Source organism: Myxine glutinosa, chromosome 11 (assembly GCF_964187855.1).
Source record: "Myxine glutinosa chromosome 11, kmMyxGlut1.1, whole genome shotgun sequence".
In the NCBI taxonomy this organism is placed as follows: Eukaryota; Metazoa; Chordata; class Myxini; order Myxiniformes; family Myxinidae; genus Myxine; species Myxine glutinosa.
This window is the reverse complement of record NC_136271.1, coordinates 137,359,347-137,379,558: the sequence shown is the minus strand read 5'-3', so window position 1 is coordinate 137,379,558 and position 20,212 is coordinate 137,359,347. Positions and strand designations below refer to the sequence as shown.

Sequence of the window (20,212 nt, the reverse complement as noted above, 5' to 3'; positions counted from 1 at the left end):
ATATAAAATAAGGATCTGTGTTTTTGAAGATTTTGTATTTCAAATATAAAATCATGATCTGTGTTTTAGAGGATTTGGTGTTTCAAATATAAAATAAGGATCTGTGTTTTAGAGGATTTTGTGTTTCAAATATAAAATCATGATCTGTGTTTTGGAAGATTTTGTGTTTCAAAAATAAAATAAGGATCTGTGTTTTGGAGGATTTTGTGTTTCAAATATAAAATCATGATCTGTGTTTTAGAGGATTTTGTGTTTCAAATATAAAATCATGATCTGTATTTTAGAGGATTTGGTGTTTCAAATATAAAATAAGGATCTGTGTTGTAGAGGATTTTGTGTTTGAAATATAAAATCATGATCTGTGTTTTAGAGGATTTTGTGTTTCAAATATAAAATCATGATCTGTGTTTTGGAAGATTTTGTGTTTCAAAAATAAAATAAGGATCTGTGTTTTGGAAGATTTTGTGTTTCAAATATAAAATCATGATCTGTGTTTTAGAGGATTTTGTGTTTCAAATATAAAATCATGATCTGTGTTTTAGAAGAGTTTGTGTTTCAACTATAAAAGAAGGATCTGTGTTTTAGAAGATTTTGTGTTTTAAATATAAAATCATGATCTGTGTTTTAGAAGATTTTGTGTTTCAAATATAAAATCATGATCTGTGTTTTAGAAGATTTTGTGTTTCAAATATAAAATAAGGATCTGTGTTTTAGAAGATTTTGTGTTTCAAATATAAAATAAGGATCTGTGTTTTAGAAGATTTTGTGTTTCAAATATAATTGACTGTTCAAAATAAAATGACTGTTCAAAATAAAAACTAGTCTGTTTTACTTGCCATATTTAATACAGTTCCAGTATATAATTTTGTGTTTAAAATAAAATATAATTTATTCACTGTCTATCATAACGTATTTTTCTTTTAAATCCATTTTGAGGAAGAAAAAAAGATTCAATGTTTATATCAGCACAATCAAATAACTGACCAAATAAATATAGCATGGTATGAACCCAAATAGACAAAGATGGAGTGATCAGGGGGAACCTGGATAGAATTCAGGTTTCAGCTGCTACTCCTCCACACTCAAACCAATCCAGGTGCAGCCAGGTGAACCTTGAAAATTTTTATTTGTAAGAATCACTCCTCCATAGACAAAGAAAAACAAAGAATGAAAGAAAGAGACATGGAGGACAAAAATAAAGGATACAAACCAACAGAAAGCATGCGCGCGCGCGCACACACACACACACACACACACACACACACACACACACACACACACACACACACACACACACACACACAACACACACACACACCTATTGTGCAGAAATACCTTACTACTCCTTACCTTACCACCACATAATATACACAGGAACTCACTACCACACAAATCAATACACAGGCCCTCTATTTATAATGAAGTTCCCTTTCTGGTAAATACTGATGATGCACTTCCGGTTCAATTCATTATATTAATACTCATATTTACTTCTTTGTTTTTTTTTGTTGGTCTATTATATATTAGTTTTTTTTTAACATGCAATATTAAAATTATTATCCAAAACTTCCTGATGCCTATAACGTCTTGGAAAGGCTTTTGACATGGAACATATGTGCTATTTCTTATACTAGTGAAAGTAACTCGATTTAAAACTTTACAAACCACCACAAAATTATTAGCTGCTTTATCTGTCGGAGCTATAACATACTTTTCATGCAAATCCTGAATATCCTTACAAACATCAAGCTTTCTCAACAATGGTTTCTAAAACAACCATTAAAGCTTACTCAACAATTATGAAAGTTATTTATTTTATGTTTTGTGGGTTTTTTTAACGTTCTTCAAGATGTCATTTTACAACGTAACAAAAACAACTAGGTCAAAACATCATCGGTTCATCTTCTTTTTTTACTCCACTATGAATTTTAGCTTCAAGATGACATTTAAAATTCTTTAAAACAATGCACTTAAAACACAGATGACAATAGATAGTAGCCATCTTTCATAGTATTTAAAGGAGAGAAAGTTACACATTTATTACATGGTTTTATCTTTAAATATATGTTTAAGGAATCTTTTGAATATACAGGCTTTGTTTCCTTTTTCACATGTGTAAAAAAAAAAATTGTCTTGTTTCAAATGATGACATGATTATACGATGACTAGGGCATGCCCGTACTATATAGATATCTAAAATTATATCCCCCCCTCTATTTACATGAAATGGTTTGGTCCATTCGCAAAGCCAAAGCGGACGGCTTGCGAGTACGGTGACAATCCCCCCCCTCTATTTACATGAAATGGTTTGGTCCAAAGCGAACGGCTTGCGAGTACGGTGACAATCCCCCCCCCCCCCCTATTTACATGGAATGGTTTGGTCCAAAGCGAACGGCTTGCGAGTACGGTGACAATCCCCCCCCCCCCCTCTATTTACATGAAATGGTTTGGTCCAAAGCGAACGGCTTGCGGAGTTTGGTAAAGAAATCGCCATAGCTCGGTAACTACTTGTCCGATTAATTTAAAACCTTGAAAAGGCACATCCTCGGGTCCCCAGCAATATACCTGGCAAGTTTCAAGTATATCGGACCGGTAGTTGTCGAGAAACAGCGGTCGCATACACACACACAGACACACACACAGACACACACACAGAGATTACTGGAATTATAGATAGATGAAGATTATATGATTATATCATTTTGGGGAGGGAGTATAGGAGGGGGGATATTAAAGGTCAAAATGTCACGTACCCCAGAACGTGTTTTTTTTTTAAACCCAAGTTGTTTTTTTATAACTATGAATGGGTAAATAAAAGACAATATGGTTATTAGTTATGAAAGTCATATTATTACCTTCCATCATATGAGGAGTTCACTCACCCTGTCATCCTTCTGAGGTCAGCAAATTCAGTACCAGTTCACTGGTGATTCCCTGTGTGTCGCAAGAGGCGACTAACAGGGTTGGCAGCAGGAAGGGCATCCGGCCATATTGCTTCAAAAAGGGGTACCATGGTGCCCAAAAAAGGCCAACCCCTGCTCTGCGGGGAAAAATGGCCTCTAAAGGTGGTTCCTTTTTTGTTCATCATATGAGGAGTTGGGAGTGTTGAAGGTAAAGTGTCCCAGAACTGTCAGTTTTTCACCCTACTCTCACATTATAGAAATTAGAAGAGATGACATGGCAGAGGGTGGCTGGGAACAGACCAGGGTGGTGAAGCAAGTAGTTCCAAAGCCCACAGAAAGCAGACAGATCATAGCCAGAGCCTCCTGATGATGTAGGCAAAGATGGCCATGAGAAAGAAGAGGAAGAGAAATATAACTGTGCAGACTGCCAAAGACTTCACCTGCAGCAACATGGGCTGATAATTTGATGATGATTGAACCAATGGAGAAAAAGACAGAGGATGGCTGTAGATTTCACTTGTAAACTCAAAAGAATGAATTGGGAAGTTGCTCACAACATTTTGCCACAATGGTAATGTTTCAGAGAATGGCATGAGAACCGAGTTTGATGGGAACGAAAATGGGTTTGAGGAAGTCGACAAAACCATGCTTGTGACATGATTGGCAGGATTGGCAGGATTGGTGACGATCAACTGGCGACAGAATGGGCAGTGATCAGCTGAAACAGTGTTTTTTAGCTTGGCAAGACAAGGTCCACAAAGGTCATGGCCACAGGGAAGTGACTTTGTAGGCCGGTAAATCTCCTCGTAAGGCAAAAAGCAAATTCCGCAGTCTGAGTCCATTCTTCTAACCTCGCCCCCTTCTTCCTCCTCCTCCTCCTCCTTCTTCTTCCTCCTCCTCCTTCTTCTTCTTCCTCCTCCTTCTTCTTCTTCCTCCTCCTTCTTCTTCCTCCTCCTCCTTCTTCCTCCTCCTCCTTCTTCTTCCTCTTCCTCTTCCTCCTCCTCCTCGTCCTCGTCCTCCCCTTCCTCTTCTACTTCATTCCCTTCGGCTTCTTGAAAGTTTATCCAGAGATTGCATTGCTCCAAGTGCAGCACGGCTGTAGTTCCTGACAGACAGACAAGGCCTCCATTTTCACCTTCACTCTCCAAACTCCCTTCTTCCTGCTGCTCATTATTGTTTCTCTATCATTCCATTTCTCTCTCTTCAACCCATTACAAGGCCAATTGGTGTGCTCTTCTGAACTATATGTGCTTACCTTTGCACAGCCGATAGCTATGTAATGGCTTTACTGATGGCAACTCATCCAGATAAACAGCTTCTCAACTGAATCAATTTACATTTGACCTCATTTATTGAAGCAGCCCAAACACCAAGCATCACAGAAAGAAAGAAAAAAAAAAGAGCCAATCACAGTTAAAGGAAACGTTACGTGTTGCACACTTTGCCATGAAACTCAAATACTGTATAACTTTTTATCCTTTGCAGATCACAAAACTTAATTCCAGAGCAGAAATAATAAAAGGGACATGAATAATGCTAATAATGCAACCAAATATTAAAATGATTTGTAGCCACCAATAAAGAATCCCATGTATCTCTTGAAAAATGTATGTCATGTGCTGAAGACTTGGGTAAATTCCCCACCCCAAACATAAATAAGATATGCATGTTCATGTGGAGGTTAACCTTTTAAAAAAGAGTAAACAGAAAAGTAAGCTTCATTACTTATTACAAAGTGCCTTGTAAAGACCATTTGCATTTGCTCGCTTGGAACAATCTTTCTTGACTGCGAAAAACTTAAATAAGACTGAAAATTGTTCAGCATATCGTTGTTCTGTTTCTTCAAAACAGGAGGACAGAGAATGAGAAGAGGTGAAGTAGAATTTCCCACTTTTTCATCCGTTTAGTTCTCCAAATGCACAACTTGCAATTGTAGACCTGGTTACCTCTGCCACCAAAGGTAGATGGAGGTTATGTTTTCACACCTGTATGTCTGTCTGTTTGTAAACAGGATATCTCAAAAAGTTGTGGACTGAATCAGATGAAACTTGGTGGAGAGGTTGGGTCTGTGACAAGGACGAAATGATTAGATTTTAGTGAAGATCTGGATTCGGATCTGGATCCGAGAATTTTTTCAGTGATTCTTCACCATTGAGATATAGGGCAAAAAACTATATAAAGCACGATATCTCAAAAAGTTGTGGACGTATTCGGATGAAACCTCGTGGATAGGTTCGGCGAATGACAAGGACAAATCGATTCGATTTTGATGAAGATCTGGATACGAGAATTATATATTTTTTAAAAGTGATTCTTCACCATTGAGTGATAGGGAAAAACGATTTATAGCACGATATTTCAAAACGTTCTGGGCGACTGATGACAAAACTTGGCGAATGAGTTGGTTAAATGACACGAACAAGCCGATACTAGACAACTCTTGTATGGTACTGTTCTCTATTGCGTTCTCATCTTGTGTAATACTGCGCATTGTTATTTGCATATTCTGTATCTATTATCTTATTCTAATATCTACCATCGCTTTCTTTGTCTTGCAGATTGATTGTTCATCGTTGTTGCTAATAAACCTGCATTCAATTGATACATTCTTGTTTATGAACAATCAACTCATCTGAAGATGCCTGCTGCAGTCTGCCCCTTCCCGAGCTGTGTCTACGTTACTGACAGCACTGACAATGCCGTTGCTGCTATCCAGCTCTCCATCCACGCCATGACTCACACGTCCATTGCACCAGCCAAACCGGACAAAGTCAGCCGTCCTCGTATCCAAACCGGCGGTACCAGCGAAGATTGGCAATATTTCACCAGAAGATGGGATGGTTACAAGGCAGCGACCCAGATAATCGGCAATGATGTTCGCGTTCAACTCCTTGAATGTTGTGATGATAATCTACGACGTGACCTCCACCGCAGCAACCCACGCATTGAAATCAAGGACGAGGCAGCTATACTACAAGCCATTCGGTCCCTTGCTGTCCGAGAGGAGAATACCATGGTGTCCCGCGTAAACCTCCACAACATGCGACAGGACCGAGAAGAACCAATTCGTACCTACGCAGCCCGTCTGGCTGGTCAAGCTGAGATCTGCAAGTTTTCTGTTGTATGCTCATGCAATCCCCCTACTGATGTCAACTACACCAAGGACATGGTTCGCGATGTCCTATGTCGGGGACTCGCCGATCAAGATATACAACAGGACATTCTCGGCGATCAAAATCAGAACATGAGCTTGGAGGAAGTTCTCATTTTCGTCGAGGCCAAGGAAGCAGGGAAACGTTCCCAGAATGCCTTGCTCGATAGTGAAGGCGCTCATGGCGCAAGCCAATACAAAAACTGGAAGAACAAAAGAGCCCTGATCACTACCGACAAGCAGGCGGCCATTTGTAGTTATTGCGGCAAAACTGGTCATGGCAAACAGCCGAACATCGACCAAAGGCGTCAATTCTGCAATGCCTACGGGAAAACATGCAGTAAATGCGCCACTCGCGGCCATTTTGCACATGTCTGCCGGGGAGGCACGAAAAAGGCGGACAACAAACCTACGGACAAATCAATGGATGCTCATGATGTGGAAGAAAGCAGCCAGGTCCACGATCTCCTCTGCTCTGTCACGGAACGAGAAACGGCCATTTGGAAGCCGCAAATTAAAAGGGCCATGGCCACCTTGTCAACTCCACTACACCTCGACCACCATATATTTGACCACCTCTCTGGCTGGACCAAGAAGAAGTCTCAACCACAGCCGTACATAAAACTCATAGCACGGATCGATAAGGAATCTTATGACCATTTCGGCCAGCCACTGTCATCCCGACCAAAATCGGCCAGGCTCCAGGCCATGGCCGACACTGGCTGTCAAAGCTGCCTCACAGGACTTAATATTTTCCACAAACTCGGGCTGCGTAATGAAGACCTGTTACCTGTCAACCTGAAGATGAATGCTGTTAACAGTGGAAGGGTCCGGATTATCGGCGCCATGCTCCTACACCTGTCTGGTTGCACAGCCAATGGCGACATTATTGAAACCCGACAAATCTGCTACATCTCACCTGACACACGGAACATGTATCTCAGTCGTGAAGCATGCGTCGATCTAGGCCTCGTGTCTAGTAGCTTCCCAACCATTGGCGAATCCAACACAGTTGGTGCTGCAGTGGCAGCAGTTATCGATGCAAATTGTAACTGCCCGGAAAGATCGCTTCCCCCTACACTGCCTACATCTATCCCATTTCCGGCCACTGACGAGAACCGAGAGAGGCTGGAGAAATGGCTACTGGAGTACTACAAAAGCAGCACATTCAATGTCTGCGAACACCAGCCACTACCCCACATGGAAGGTCCGCCTCTCACACTGATGGTTGACCCCGAGGCAACACCAAAAGCGGTGCACACCCCAGTGCCTGTCCCCTTACACTGGCAGGCAGAAGTCAAGGCTGGTATCGATCGCGACATCAGGTTAGGGGTCCTGGAACCGGTGCCAATTGGTGAACCAGTGACATGGTGCAGCAGAATGGTCGTCTGTCCAAAGAAGGATGGGACCCCACGGAGGACAGTTGATCTGCAACCACTGAATGCGCACTGCACACGTGAGACCCACCACACCCAGTCACCCTTCCATCAAGCAATGGCGGTGCCACATAACACCAAAAAGACGGTAACAGACGCCTGGAATGGCTATCACAGCGTTCCAATCAGAGAATGTGACCGCCATCTGACAACGTTCATCACACCATGGGGCCGATACCGTTACTGCACCACTCCCCAAGGTTACATCGCTTCAGGTGATGGATACTCCAGACGATTTGACGAAATTGTATCGGACTTCAAAAACAAGTCCAAATGTATTGATGATACCATCATGTGGAGCGACACATTGGAAGAGAGCTTTTTTCAGGCATGCAACTGGCTCGACCTGTGCGGCCGTAATGGGATTACGCAAAATCCGACGAAATTCCATTTTGGTCAGGACACGGTCGAATTCGCTGGATTCGAGATCACCATGGACAGTGTACGACCATGCCAAAGGTATCTCCAAGCGATACAGGACTTCCCCACACCAAAAACAATTACTGACATTCGCTCCTGGTTTGGGCTAGTCAATCAGGTAACATACTGCTTCAGCATGACCGAGAGGATGCGACCTTTTCGGGACCTCCTAAAACCATGCACCCCCTTCTACTGGGATGCAACACTACAATCCCTATTCGAAGAATCAAAACGACTCATCATATCTGAAGTCGCAAATGGGGTCCGGATCTTTGACAAGGAACGGACAACATGTCTCGCAACTGACTGGTCGAAGGATGGGATTGGCTTCTGGCTCCTCCAAAAACACTGCAGATGCCCTGGTGAAACCCCACAGTGCTGCCCCGATGGCTGGAAAATCACCCTTGCTGGAGGCCGCTTCACCCATGCAGCGGAGTCGCGCTATGCTCCGATAGAGGGTGAAGCTCTAGCAGTGGCGGACAGCCTGGAAAAAGTAAAGTATTTTGTGTTGGGATGCAAGAACCTGATTATTGCCGTCGATCACAAGCCCTTAATCAAGCTTCTTGGTGACAGACGATTAGAGGACATCCATAACACGCGGCTTGCCAACTTGAAAGAAAGGACCCTAGCATATCGTTTCCGAATTATCCACATCCCGGGAAAACGACACTGCGTACCAGATGCGATTTCACGACATCCGTCGGGTGCCAGACCATCGGAACGACTGCCACTGGTGGATGACATTTCCTCCATTATGGATGTGGCCACATCGACTACACTAAGACAGCACACCTTGACTGGGCTGTGGACCACAGATGACGACACTGGCATGGAAATGGCTATTTCTATGGCAGCCATCAAGACACTCGATTCTGTGCGGTCCGTCACTTGGGACGATGTTCGGGACGAAACAGCAAGTGACACTCAGATGCTGCAGTTACTCAATTCTATTGAGCAGGGTCTACCTGCCAGTCGGGACGATTTCCCTGTGTCCATTTTGGAATACTTTCCCTTCCGTGAACACCTCTACACTATTGATGGCATAGTGGTCTACAAGGGGAGGATTATAATCCCACCGAAGCTACGGAAGCTTGTCCTTGAGAATCTTCATGCTGCTCACCAAGGAGTCACGGCTATGACCACCCGGGCCAGCAGCTCGATCTTTTGGCCTGGAATCACTCCCCAGATTCATGAGATGCGCAATCGCTGCTCACACTGCAATCGGATGGCCCCATCGCAACCAAGCGCTCCACCTACAGCCTCAGCTGAACCTGCCTACCCTTTCCAGTACGTTTGTTCAGATTACTTTCATCACAAGGGTCGGAGTTATTTGGTCACCGTTGATCGTTACTCTAATTGGCCAATCATTCAGCTAACAACTGGCGGGGCACAAGGCCTAGTGAAATGTCTGCGGTCGAACTTCGCCACTTATGGTATCCCCGACGAATTGGCATCTGACTGTGGGCCAGAATTCACGGCACATGACACCCAAGACTTCTTGCGTCGGTGGGGCGTTAACCATCGGTTGTCATCCACTGCCTTCCCACACAGCAACTGTCGTGCCGAGATCGCAGTCAAAACATCGAAAAGATTGATCACCGATAACACTGGTTCCAATGGTGAACTAGACACTGATCGGTTCCAACGTGCAATACTCCAGTACCGGAATGCACCGGATCAGGACACTAGGTTGTCTCCAGCCATGATCATCTTCAAGAGGCCAGTCAAGGACTTCATACCCATCATCCCAGGCAGATACTTGCCATCGGACACCTGGCGGGAAACACGCAACAATCGTGAGGAAGCTTTGCGCATTCGGCATGCCAGGGAGATCGAAAGACTCTCTGAACACACGACAAAGCTACCTCCACTGGCCGTCGGGGACCATGTCCGGATCCAGAACCAGACCGGCCTGGAACCACAAAAATGGGACCGGACCGGAACCGTGATTGAGGTAAAACAATTCGATCAATACGTTGTCAAGGTGGATGGCTCCGGAAGAATCACTCTCCGGAATCGTAAGTTCCTGCGACGTTTTACGCCTTTCAGCATGACAACCCCCACTACGACTGGCAAAAGTGGCATGCTGCCAACCGTTATGCCAAGTGTTATGCCAATCGTACCGAAATACTTAATGTCTGGTACCCAACCCATCGCCGCTCCAAGAGTCTGTCTCAATCCTGTTACCACTCCCCAGAAGGGTGAACCCCAACATGTCATTGCGCCGGGCTTACCATCACAGACACTCCGCTCCATCACCGCGACGACACCACCTGCGAGAGTCGCTAACCAACCACATGTGCAGACCACCGCCACACCTCCACGGTCACTGCCTATTTCTGCCCCCTTGACGGTTCGGGTGATGATGGACCAGCTGGAGGGGACTCCGGCGTCGGACAGGGCGATAGTGAACCACCCACCGGAGACTCCCACAATGGACCAGGAAATTACGAACTGCCCTCAGAGGACTCCGACGATTGATCGGGTGGTGACGGGCCGCCCGAAGCGAATTATCAAACCACCAGCCCGATTCAATTCAGAAGAATATCAATTATAAACTCATGTGATCCTTTTTCTCGGTCTCCAGTTTCGTTCTATTCTGTGTCACAATTGAACGTTTTTGGGAAAGGGAGATAGACAACTCTTGTATGGTACTGTTCTCTATTGCGTTCTCATCTTGTGTAATACTGCGCATTGTTATTTGCATATTCTGTATCTATTATCTTATTCTAATATCTACCATCGCTTTCTTTGTCTTGCAGATTGATTGTTCATCGTTGTTGCTAATAAACCTGCATTCAATTGATACATTCTTGTTTAGATACAATTTTGGTTCAGGTCTGAATCCAGATCCGGCCTATCAGTGGGATACAAAACGTGAACTGTTCAGCCTGGCGGAGGTATGAGCTCTACAGAGCGCTGTTCTAGTGAATATATGTTATGACACCTTCTTTCATTCTCCAATATAATGCAGGCAGAACAAAGTTGAATGTACAAGAAAACCCATTGCAGAACCTCATGTTTACCTTTTGACAACTGTGGTGTGTACACAGAATCATAGTGTTAAAGTCTTCTTACTTGTTGTTGCGTTGTCGTATGCATTTTGCAGTCTTGGAATGACTTGCCTCTTCGCTACAGTGACTCAATTAATGACTCTTACATTCCACTCACATTTGCATGTTTTGTAAATTTACTAGAGAGCAAAGCTCAGGGAAGAGCTGACTGAACAAGAGGTATTGGAAGGTGAACATTCTAGAACGGGATGGAGTGATAGAAATTCAATAAGGCACCTTCGGACCTATAATGTCCACAAGCGTACACTAGCAGATCAAATAGCTCTTTAATGTTCCTCCAAGAGGACTGTTTTCTACGATTACTCACCTTCAATGGGAAGCAAATGAGCATAGGTGTGTTGGAAAATCCTATTGTTGTGAACCAAGCACAAGAGTAAACATCTCAAAGGCAGGTATGCTATCTCTGAAAAATCTCTAATTCAAAATGTACAATTAGCTATTTGTAATCCATCGACAGTTGGCATTTTGGGCTTGGCACTCTGGATGTACAACATGCATTATTAACTTACATATTGGCAAAATCGCTTCACCTACCTCAGTCTCTGGACGAGGGATGAGGACTGGGGGCTTCATCCGCAGCTTTATGTCACGGAACGTCCACTCACCCAATATGTACTGCACTGGAAGACTGGAAATGCCCACAAAGTAATCTTGTCATTCGGTTTTCTCATCAGCAGCCAAATGATTGGAGGTTGTACATTAACGACAGGTTGCCTTTAGCACAGTTGTGAAACACGAAGATAGTATTGTTGTGTGAGTGGGGAGTGGGGGGCGGCGGGGGGGGGAGGGTCCAGAGCAAGATTGTGTTAAGACTTTAGCATGGACAGAGTAGGTTTACTCTTGTATCAGGTAAACTGTCAGAGGCAAGTCGTCTAGTGTCATGTAAAACCTCCTGTGTACACCAAACAATTAACCCAACAGGTAAGGCCAGGCAGAAGAGACCCCCACCTCTTCCCCCCCCCCCCCCTCCACCACCCCCGCTTCCCCCCAAAGGATTTCCCAAAACCTAGGCTGAGAATGTTTGCGCAGTGAATGGCGAGAATCAGATGACACATAACCTTAATAAATAATCGATTTATTGAAAGGAAGCCACAAGACAACAAAAAACGGAGATTCCCAAGGCAAAAAGCAGACATGGATGAAGAACGAAACTAGAGAGTTTATCACATTTCATTACTTTAAGCTTGGTCTAAAAAAACTCATTAAGCAAATAGCTGTACTACACCAAGCATTTATTTTCCCTCAAGAGTCATTCCCATGAAAATATAGATACTGTATATTTATACAAGGTGAATCAGAATAATGTATAAACGCTTTGAGACGTTTTATCTTACTATAATTCACCAAATGTCCGTCCGTCTGTCTGTCTGTTCGAAGGTACCGCAAAATCGGCTGAACCGATCACAACGATATTTTGGGTGGGTAATCCTGGGATCTCCAGGAGTAAAATAGGCTATTTAGTTTTCCCAATTTCAGCTTTGGTCTCCAGCATTCTCAGGTTTGGACTCCCGCATAACATTCGCGTTCGTATAACGTTCATTGTGATGCTGTTTCCATTGTGAAAGTTGTGTTTCCCGTGTGCCACACAAACGGCTGCACCGATCGCTGCACGGCTGCACCGATCGGACTCGGTGACCTCGGACAAAGACCTTTTATAAGGACATGGGTTGAATCCCTGCCTGAGAGAATTTTAACCCCATCCCCGCCATCACGGCCGTCTCTCCAACTCACAATCCTACGAGATATGCGGAAAGGACGACCCAAAACCAATATAAACATCATTAAACATCATTCGTATATAAACATCATTAAAAGTCTCCATCACCGTCTCCATCGATCTTGCCAAGGCCGTAACACCTATCGGCTCAAAATCCTTTTAACTGTTGATTTGGTAGATTTTACAATGAAGGAAACACGTATGGGGAGTACATACGACATCGGGAGTACTAACTGCATGCGTCTTCAGTATCAAGCTTAAATCTCTCATGGCGGATCTGAAGAGCGGAATGCTTGGAGAAGTGGTGGGCTACTTTTTTTTTTCTATACAGAATCGAGGCTTGTGAAAGAGCTAACATTTATCACAAAAACAAATCAAACAGACAAACAAAATATATAAAAAGAGGGAGCGGTAAACAAGATGGGGAGAGGAGGGGAAGCACACAAACACAACATTTGAGAGCAGGGACATCGGAAGATGTGTGGGAGGGAGAGGGCTTGGGGGGAGGAGGCATGGGAAGGGGGGTGGGGGGGTGGGAGCAGTATAAAAGACAAGGACACCAAGGACTTCCAGGACAGAAGTTGGTATTTCAAAAAAGTGGATTTGGGGTGGAATTAGTGGGGGTAGAAAAGATCAAGGTTTTGGATGGGGGAAGATAAGAGATGGTGGTGAACAGCTGTTTTAAAGACCTGGAGGGAGGAGTGGGATACTTTTTTTTTTCTTTTCTTTTTTCTTTTTTGTATACAAGATCGAGGCTCGTGAAAGAGCTAACATTAATCACACAAAAAGACAAACCGACACACAAAACACAAAAAACAAGGGGAGCGGCAGACAAGATGGTGTTACATATTTATGTGAATGTATGTGAATTACCATTCAGGTCTTTGCTTATCCATGTTTAGTAGATTAAGGGTTGTTGTGGTTGGAGGGTCAGGAGCCCTTCTGAAAAGTGTCCGGAAACGGAAGTGACCGGAAACGGAAGAGAAAAAAAGACACGAGGAAGAAAGCGACGAGTAGTATTCTTCCTCGCCCCGCTCCGACGAAAGGTGGGATCGACCTTGCGCTGCGTGGAAAAGCGGCGTTCCGAAGCCCGTCTGGCGAGAGGAATTACCGGGACGTGTACCTGCCCGGTGGAGACGTCAAGTTGACGTGGGGCCGTGCATCGACCCCGCATCTGGCACCGTTCGCTGCACCGTCTAAACAGACGCGTGCGGGTCGCACGTTGGGGCCTAACGCGCCTTGCAAGCGGCGTGGGGCTTTTGGCTTGCTCTACCGTACCCGCTTCGCGTGGCCACGAGGGGCTGCAGCCACGGTGCCTGGTATGATACCTGCCCGGTGGAAAAACGTCCACCCGGGGTTCGTTCAACCGCCCGAGTGCGGCGACGCCGACCAGTATCTTGGTCAGGAGGGGCCCAGAGACATTGTGAGGAGCAGAGAACAAGAGGGGGTCGTGAGTACCGAAGTGAACACACATATATAAGATGGCCATCTTAATCATATAGGGGATTGATTGGGGATTGGGAATTGTGGAGGGTTGTTTGCTATTGATTGCTCGGGGAAAATCTCCGTGGTTGTATCATTGAAATTGTATGGTGTCATTACCATTGAAATATATCCTTGAACATCAGTTTTCTCGTGGGTGGAATTCATATGGATTGCGTGGCGAAAGCGCATATATAATACAACTTTCTGGCGAAGTTCCTCTCACGGTCCGGGGGTCACCGAGACCAGGTATTCACCGAGGGGACCACGTAACAGAATTGGGGGCTCGTCCAAATTACGATTTGCAGATTCGCAATTGGGTCTACGTCCGGGATCTAAAATTGTATAAAATAATAAAATAATATTTTTATTAATTAAAATTTATTAATTAAGTATTAATTGGAAAATTTTTGGGGAAATTGGGGTAAAGTTTTGGGTGAAGGTTAACAGGTGTTAACGATAGTCACCATGGCGTTTGTGGCACAGAACTTTGCGGTAACACCGAGTGAGGCACAGTTCCGAGCGTTACTAAAGTCGGACCTCTTGAAATTGGCCAAACATTTTAACTTGGAGGTCCGAACTAATTTGAGGAAGGCAGAGTTGCAGGCCACGGTGATACAATCTATGGTGGGATTAGGAACATGGGACGAGTTAGCCTGGGAGTGGCTACCCGAAGAACCAGAAGACGTTGAGCTCCGGAAACTGGAGTTGCAATTACGGAGCCAGGAACGGATCAAAGAAGAAGAAAGGAAAGCAGAAAAGGAAAGAGCAGAAGAAGAAAGGAAAGCAGAAAAGGAAAGAGCAGAAGAAGAAAGGAAAGCAGAAAAGGAAAGAGCAGAAGAAGAAAGGAAAGCAGAAAAGGAAAGAGCAGAAGAAGAAAGGAGAGTGGAACGAGAACTCCAGGAAAGGTTAGAAAGGATGAAAACAGAGGAAAGGAAAGCAGAAGCAGAGGAGAGGAGAGCTGCAAGGGAACTCGAAGCAGAGGAGAGAAAAGCGGAAAGGGAATTAAAGGAACGTGACATGGAGCTTCAGCAAGAAATCAAATTCAAGGAGCTGGAGTTAATGAGAGAACGGGGAGAGGCACCACCCTTGCTGACGGGGTCGACACCTAACCAGAAAACCTGGGATGTGGGCAGACATGTGAGGCTGGTTCCACCGTTCAGTGAAAAGGAAGTCGCGAAATTTTTTCCACACTTTGAGAAAGTGGCTCGACAATTAAACTGGCCGGAGGAGGCCTGGACCATACTAGTGCAAAGTGTGCTGGTGGGGAAAGCTCAAGAGATTTATTCGGCGCTACCAATGGACCAATGTGCAGATTATGAGGTACTGAAGAAGCACATCCTCAAGGCCTATGAGTTGGTTCCGGAAGCTTACAGGCAAAAATTCAGGAATGCCAGGAAGAGGGAGAGTGAGACCCATGTGGAGTTTGCCAGAGTGAAAGAAAACATGTTTGATCGGTGGTGTGAGTCAAAAGGAGTCGGGAAAGATTTCGAAACATTGCGGGACTTGATCCTGGTGGAGGAATTCCAGCAGTGTGTCCACGAGGACATCAAAGTGTACCTGCAGGAAAAGAAAGTACCAAAGTTGTGGGACGCAGCCACCATGGCAGATGATTATGCCTTAACCCACCGAATAGGGGTCCACGAACCTAACTCCTCGCCTAGATCTCCGCAGGGGAGGTGGGGAACAGCAGGTGCGGAGAACGACCATACATGGCGGCGGCCTCGAGATGATTATGGGGACAACTATGATACCCCACCTGTTCGAAATCAGAGGGATGCGGGCCCAAGACAAACTTATAGTTCGGGGGGCCCGAGGCAGACCACGAGTTTTTCCTCCGGGACTACTTGCGCTTTTTGCAAGAAACCTGGACACTTGATGTCCAGTTGTTACCGCATGAAAAGCGAAGACCCAGAGCGGAGTCCGACTACTACGACTCCAAACGCAATGGCCATTGTGAGAAATCGCCATCAAAAGGGTTACCAACCATTTATTTCAGAGGGGTTTGTGTCACGGGATGGAGCCTCGACTAACCGGAAACCGGTTAGGATATTGAGGGACACAGGGGCACATCAATCTTTAATGCTTGAAGGCATTTTGCCATGGTCCGAGGAGACGGCAACGGGGGATAGTGTTCGTTTACAGGGGATCGGGGGCGGTGTTAGTGCTCCCCTTCATGTCATCCATTTGGAGTCCGATTTGGTGTCAGGACCGGTCACCGTCGGTTTACAAGCCACGCTTCCTGTAGAGGGTGTATCTGTGGTTATCGGGAATGATTTGGCCAGGGGTCAAGTTTATGGTAACCTGAGGGTGGGTAAAGAGCCCAGCAGGGAAAATAACGCCACCCCAGCTCGGGATGGCGACAAAAGTGCCAAGTTATTTGTAGGGGGACTGAACTTCAAAACAGAGGAAGAAGTTCTGACCTCTGTCTTCAACAGATATGGGCCGCTGGTGGAAGTGCGGTTGGTAAGAGACTGGGAAACGCAACAGTCAAGAGGGTTCGGCTTTGTCACGTTTGCCAGCACAAAAGACGCCAGAGAGGCAGAGAAGAATTGGAATGGCAAGGATTTGGAGGGTCGGACCATAACAGTAGGGAAGGCATTTCGTAGACGTCGAGAGGTCTACAGGAGAGGACAACTGGGCGGTAGTTTTGGTGGTGGCCGCAATCAATATTATTACGGAGGCTCCCTGAGTTACGGCCGCTCCCGAAGGAAGGATTGGCAAAGTAGTGGCCGAGAAGGAGACCGCTATTCAGGGGACTACAGGGACAAGTGGTCCCACCCTAAGTATTAGGGAAGTTCTGAGAAGTTGAAGCACTGAATGCGGCGGAGCCGCCGAGCCAAGATTCCTACACGGATTAACCGTGAACGCCGTTCCTAAAGGCGTCCATGTAGTGAACTTTCATGCACGGACTAACCGTGAACTCCACGTTCCTCAAGGCGCCCATGTAGAGAACTTTCCTGCACGGACTAACCGTGAACTCCACGTTCCTAAAGGCATCCATGTAGTGAATACTCGGCTTGGCCTCCCGGAAAAAGTGCTATCGAGTGGCTTAACTTTGGATCTTTGATCAACCCCTTAACCTTCATTCACAAGAAACTGACGGTCAAAGTCAGAGGGTCATGAGATGGAGTTTGATTTGGCAGGGACAATGTCGTTGCTGGTGCTTAGTCCAGAGTGAGTAATCTGGAGGGGTTGTGGTGAAATTTTGGTTGCTTTATTTTTAAGTGATAACTGTGCCCGGGGGGAACTGATAATGTGGGGGGGTTGAGTTATCTGGTTTGTTTCTCCAAATTGGCCGGCAAAGAAAGTTTTCGCTGGGTTCAAACTTTCTTTCTTGAAGGGGGGGAGTGTTACATATTTATGTGAATGTATGTGAATTACCATTCAGGTCTTTGCTTATCCATGTTTAGTAGATTAAGGGTTGTTGTGGTTGGAGGGTCGGAGCCCTTCTGAAAAGTGTCCGGAAACGGAAGTGACCGGAAACGGAAGAGAAAAAAAGACACGAGGAAGAAAGCGACGAGTAGTATTCTTCCTCGCCCCGCTCCGACGAAAGGTGGGATCGACCTTGCGCTGCGTGGAAAAGCGGCGTTCCGAAGCCCGTCTGGCGAGAGGAATTACCGGGACGTGTACCTGCCCGGTGGAGACGTCAAGTTGACGTGGGGCCGTGCATCGACCCCGCGTCTGGCACCGTTCGCTGCACCGTCTAAACAGACGCGTGCGGGTCGCACGTTGGGGCCTAACGCACCTTGCAAGCGGCGTGGGGCTTTTGGCTTGCTCTACCGTACCCGCTTCGCGTGGCCACGAGGGGCTGCAGCCACGGTGCCTGGTACGATACCTGCCCGGTGGAAAAACGTCCACCCGGGGTTCGTTCAACCGCCCGAGTGCGGCGACGCCGACCAGTATCTTGGTCAGGAGGGGCCCAGAGACATTGTGAGGAGCAGAGAACAAGAGGGGGTCGTGAGTACCGAAGTGAACACACATATATAAGATGGCCATCTTAATCATATAGGGGATTGATTGGGGATTGGGAATTGTGGAGGGTTGTTTGCTATTGATTGCTCGGGGAAAATCTCCGTGGTTGTATCATTGAAATTGTATGGTGTCATTACCATTGAAATATATCCTTGAACATCAGTTTTCTCGTGGGTGGAATTCATATGGATTGCGTGGCGAAAGCGCATATATAATACAACTTTCTGGCGAAGTTCCTCTCACGGTCCGGGGGTCACCGAGACCAGGTATTCACCGAGGGGACCACGTAACAATGGGGAGAGAGGGGGAAAGACACAAACACAACATTTGAGAGCAGGGACATCGGGAGGACTTGGGGGGGAGGTGGGAGAGGAATAAAACATATGAACACTGCAAGGACTCTGGGGTGAATTACCGGGGGTAGAAAAGATCAAGGTTTTCGATGGGGGAAGATAAGAGATGGTGGTGAACAGCTGTTTTAAAGACCTGGAGGGAGGAGTGGGATTGAAGGGAGTGGGGGAGTTTGTTCCAGAGGCGGGGAGAAAAGGGGAATGAAAGAGTGAAGGTGAGCAGAGAGCCTAGACTTTGGCAGTTTAACCAAAAGAGGGTTGCAGGCAGATCTTGTGCGACCTGAAGGAATATTGGGGGGACAGAGCACAGAGAGAGCTGGGGGAGCAAGGCCGGAGAGGAGTCGGTAGAAGAAAGAAAGACCACCAACCTGCCTGCGGTGAGTGAGTGAAAGGCCCTCGGAGTTGACTACATCGCAGGAGATTCCAATGATTCTGAAAGCCTTGGCCTCAACAGCGTGAAGCCGAGCAAGGTGTGAGGCAGGAGCACCAGCCCAGAGGGGGGAACAGTATTCCATTGAGCTGCGGATGAAAGCCTTGTATGTGGTGAGGAGCTCAGGTGTGCCAAGGAAGGACTTCGCACGACGGAGGATGCCCAGTCAGTGACTGGCTTTGGAGGCCAGCTTGGAAATGTGGTTTTCCCAAGAAAGATCATGGCAGATAGTGAGACCCAAAAGCTTGAGCGACAGAACTTCTTGGAGAGGATTGTTGAGAAAGTAGATGGGAGGGTTGTCCAGTCGGTCCTTTCGGAGAGACATTGTAAGAGTGTGAGATTTGTCAGGATTGAAAGACATGTTCCACTTTTTTGACCAGTCTGTGATTTTGTCCAGGTCTGCAGAGAGTGAGGCGGCTGCAGACTGCCGATCTGAGGGATGAGGAATGGAGCGGCAGATAGTGGAGTCATCAGCAAAGAGATAGAGAGGATTTTCCAGAGAGTCTGAGAGGTCATTGATGAAGACCAGAAATAGCACAGGGCCCAGAACACTACCTTGGGGAACTCCAGCCAGAACAGGAGGGGAAGATGAGAGAAATCCATTCAGGGCCACACGTTGCCTACGACCAGAGAGGAAATCCGCAAGCCATGAGTGGAGATTTCCCTGAATACCATAGGAGGTGAGTTTGGTGAGCAGAGCTGGGTGCCAGACCGTATCGAAGGCACGTGATTTGTCAAGTGAGACAGCTCTGATTTCCTGTTTGGCATTGAGGACCTCCATCCATTGTTGAGACAGCAGAAGCAACATGTCCAGAGTATAATGACCTGGTCTGAATCCAAATTGATGATCAGAGATCAAGCCATTGGAGAAGAGGAAGGATTTGATATCTGAAGCAATGATGGATTCCATGACTTTGCTGATAATTGGGAGCAGGCTGATTGGTCTGTAGTTGCAAGGATCTGTTTTTGCACCTTTTTTGTGTAAAGCGGTAATGTTTGCTGATTTCCAAGATGCTGGCAGATGACCTTGAGCAAAAGAGAGGGTGAAAAGAACAGAGAGAGGGTGAGATAGAGCGGCAGAGCAGGATTTTAGGACCCGAGGGCTGATGCCATCTGGTCCAGTTGCAGAATCAGAGTCGAGGTTTGATAAAAACTTCTCCACCTTGTCAGGAGAGAAGGACACAGAGTCCAGGAGCAGTTGGGTTCGACTGGGAAAGGTGGGAACAGAGAGAGATGGGTTTGGGACACAAGATTTTGAGGCAAACACAGAGTTG

General features: G+C 46.0%; 1 protein-coding gene across 3 annotated transcripts in view; it reads right to left on the bottom strand.

Moving 5' to 3' along the window:
• Positions 1–20,212, bottom strand: part of HEMK1 (HemK methyltransferase 1, mitochondrial release factors N(5)-glutamine) — a 76,246-nt gene that overhangs the window by 35,457 nt on the left and 20,577 nt on the right. For all 3 annotated transcript variants that reach the window (XM_068130945.2, XM_068130947.2, XM_078765902.1), the window contains exon 3: positions 11,519–11,612. In XM_068130945.2, the coding sequence (XP_067987046.1) occupies positions 11,519–11,612 (94 nt within the window). The remainder of the gene's footprint in view (positions 1–11,518; positions 11,613–20,212) is intronic.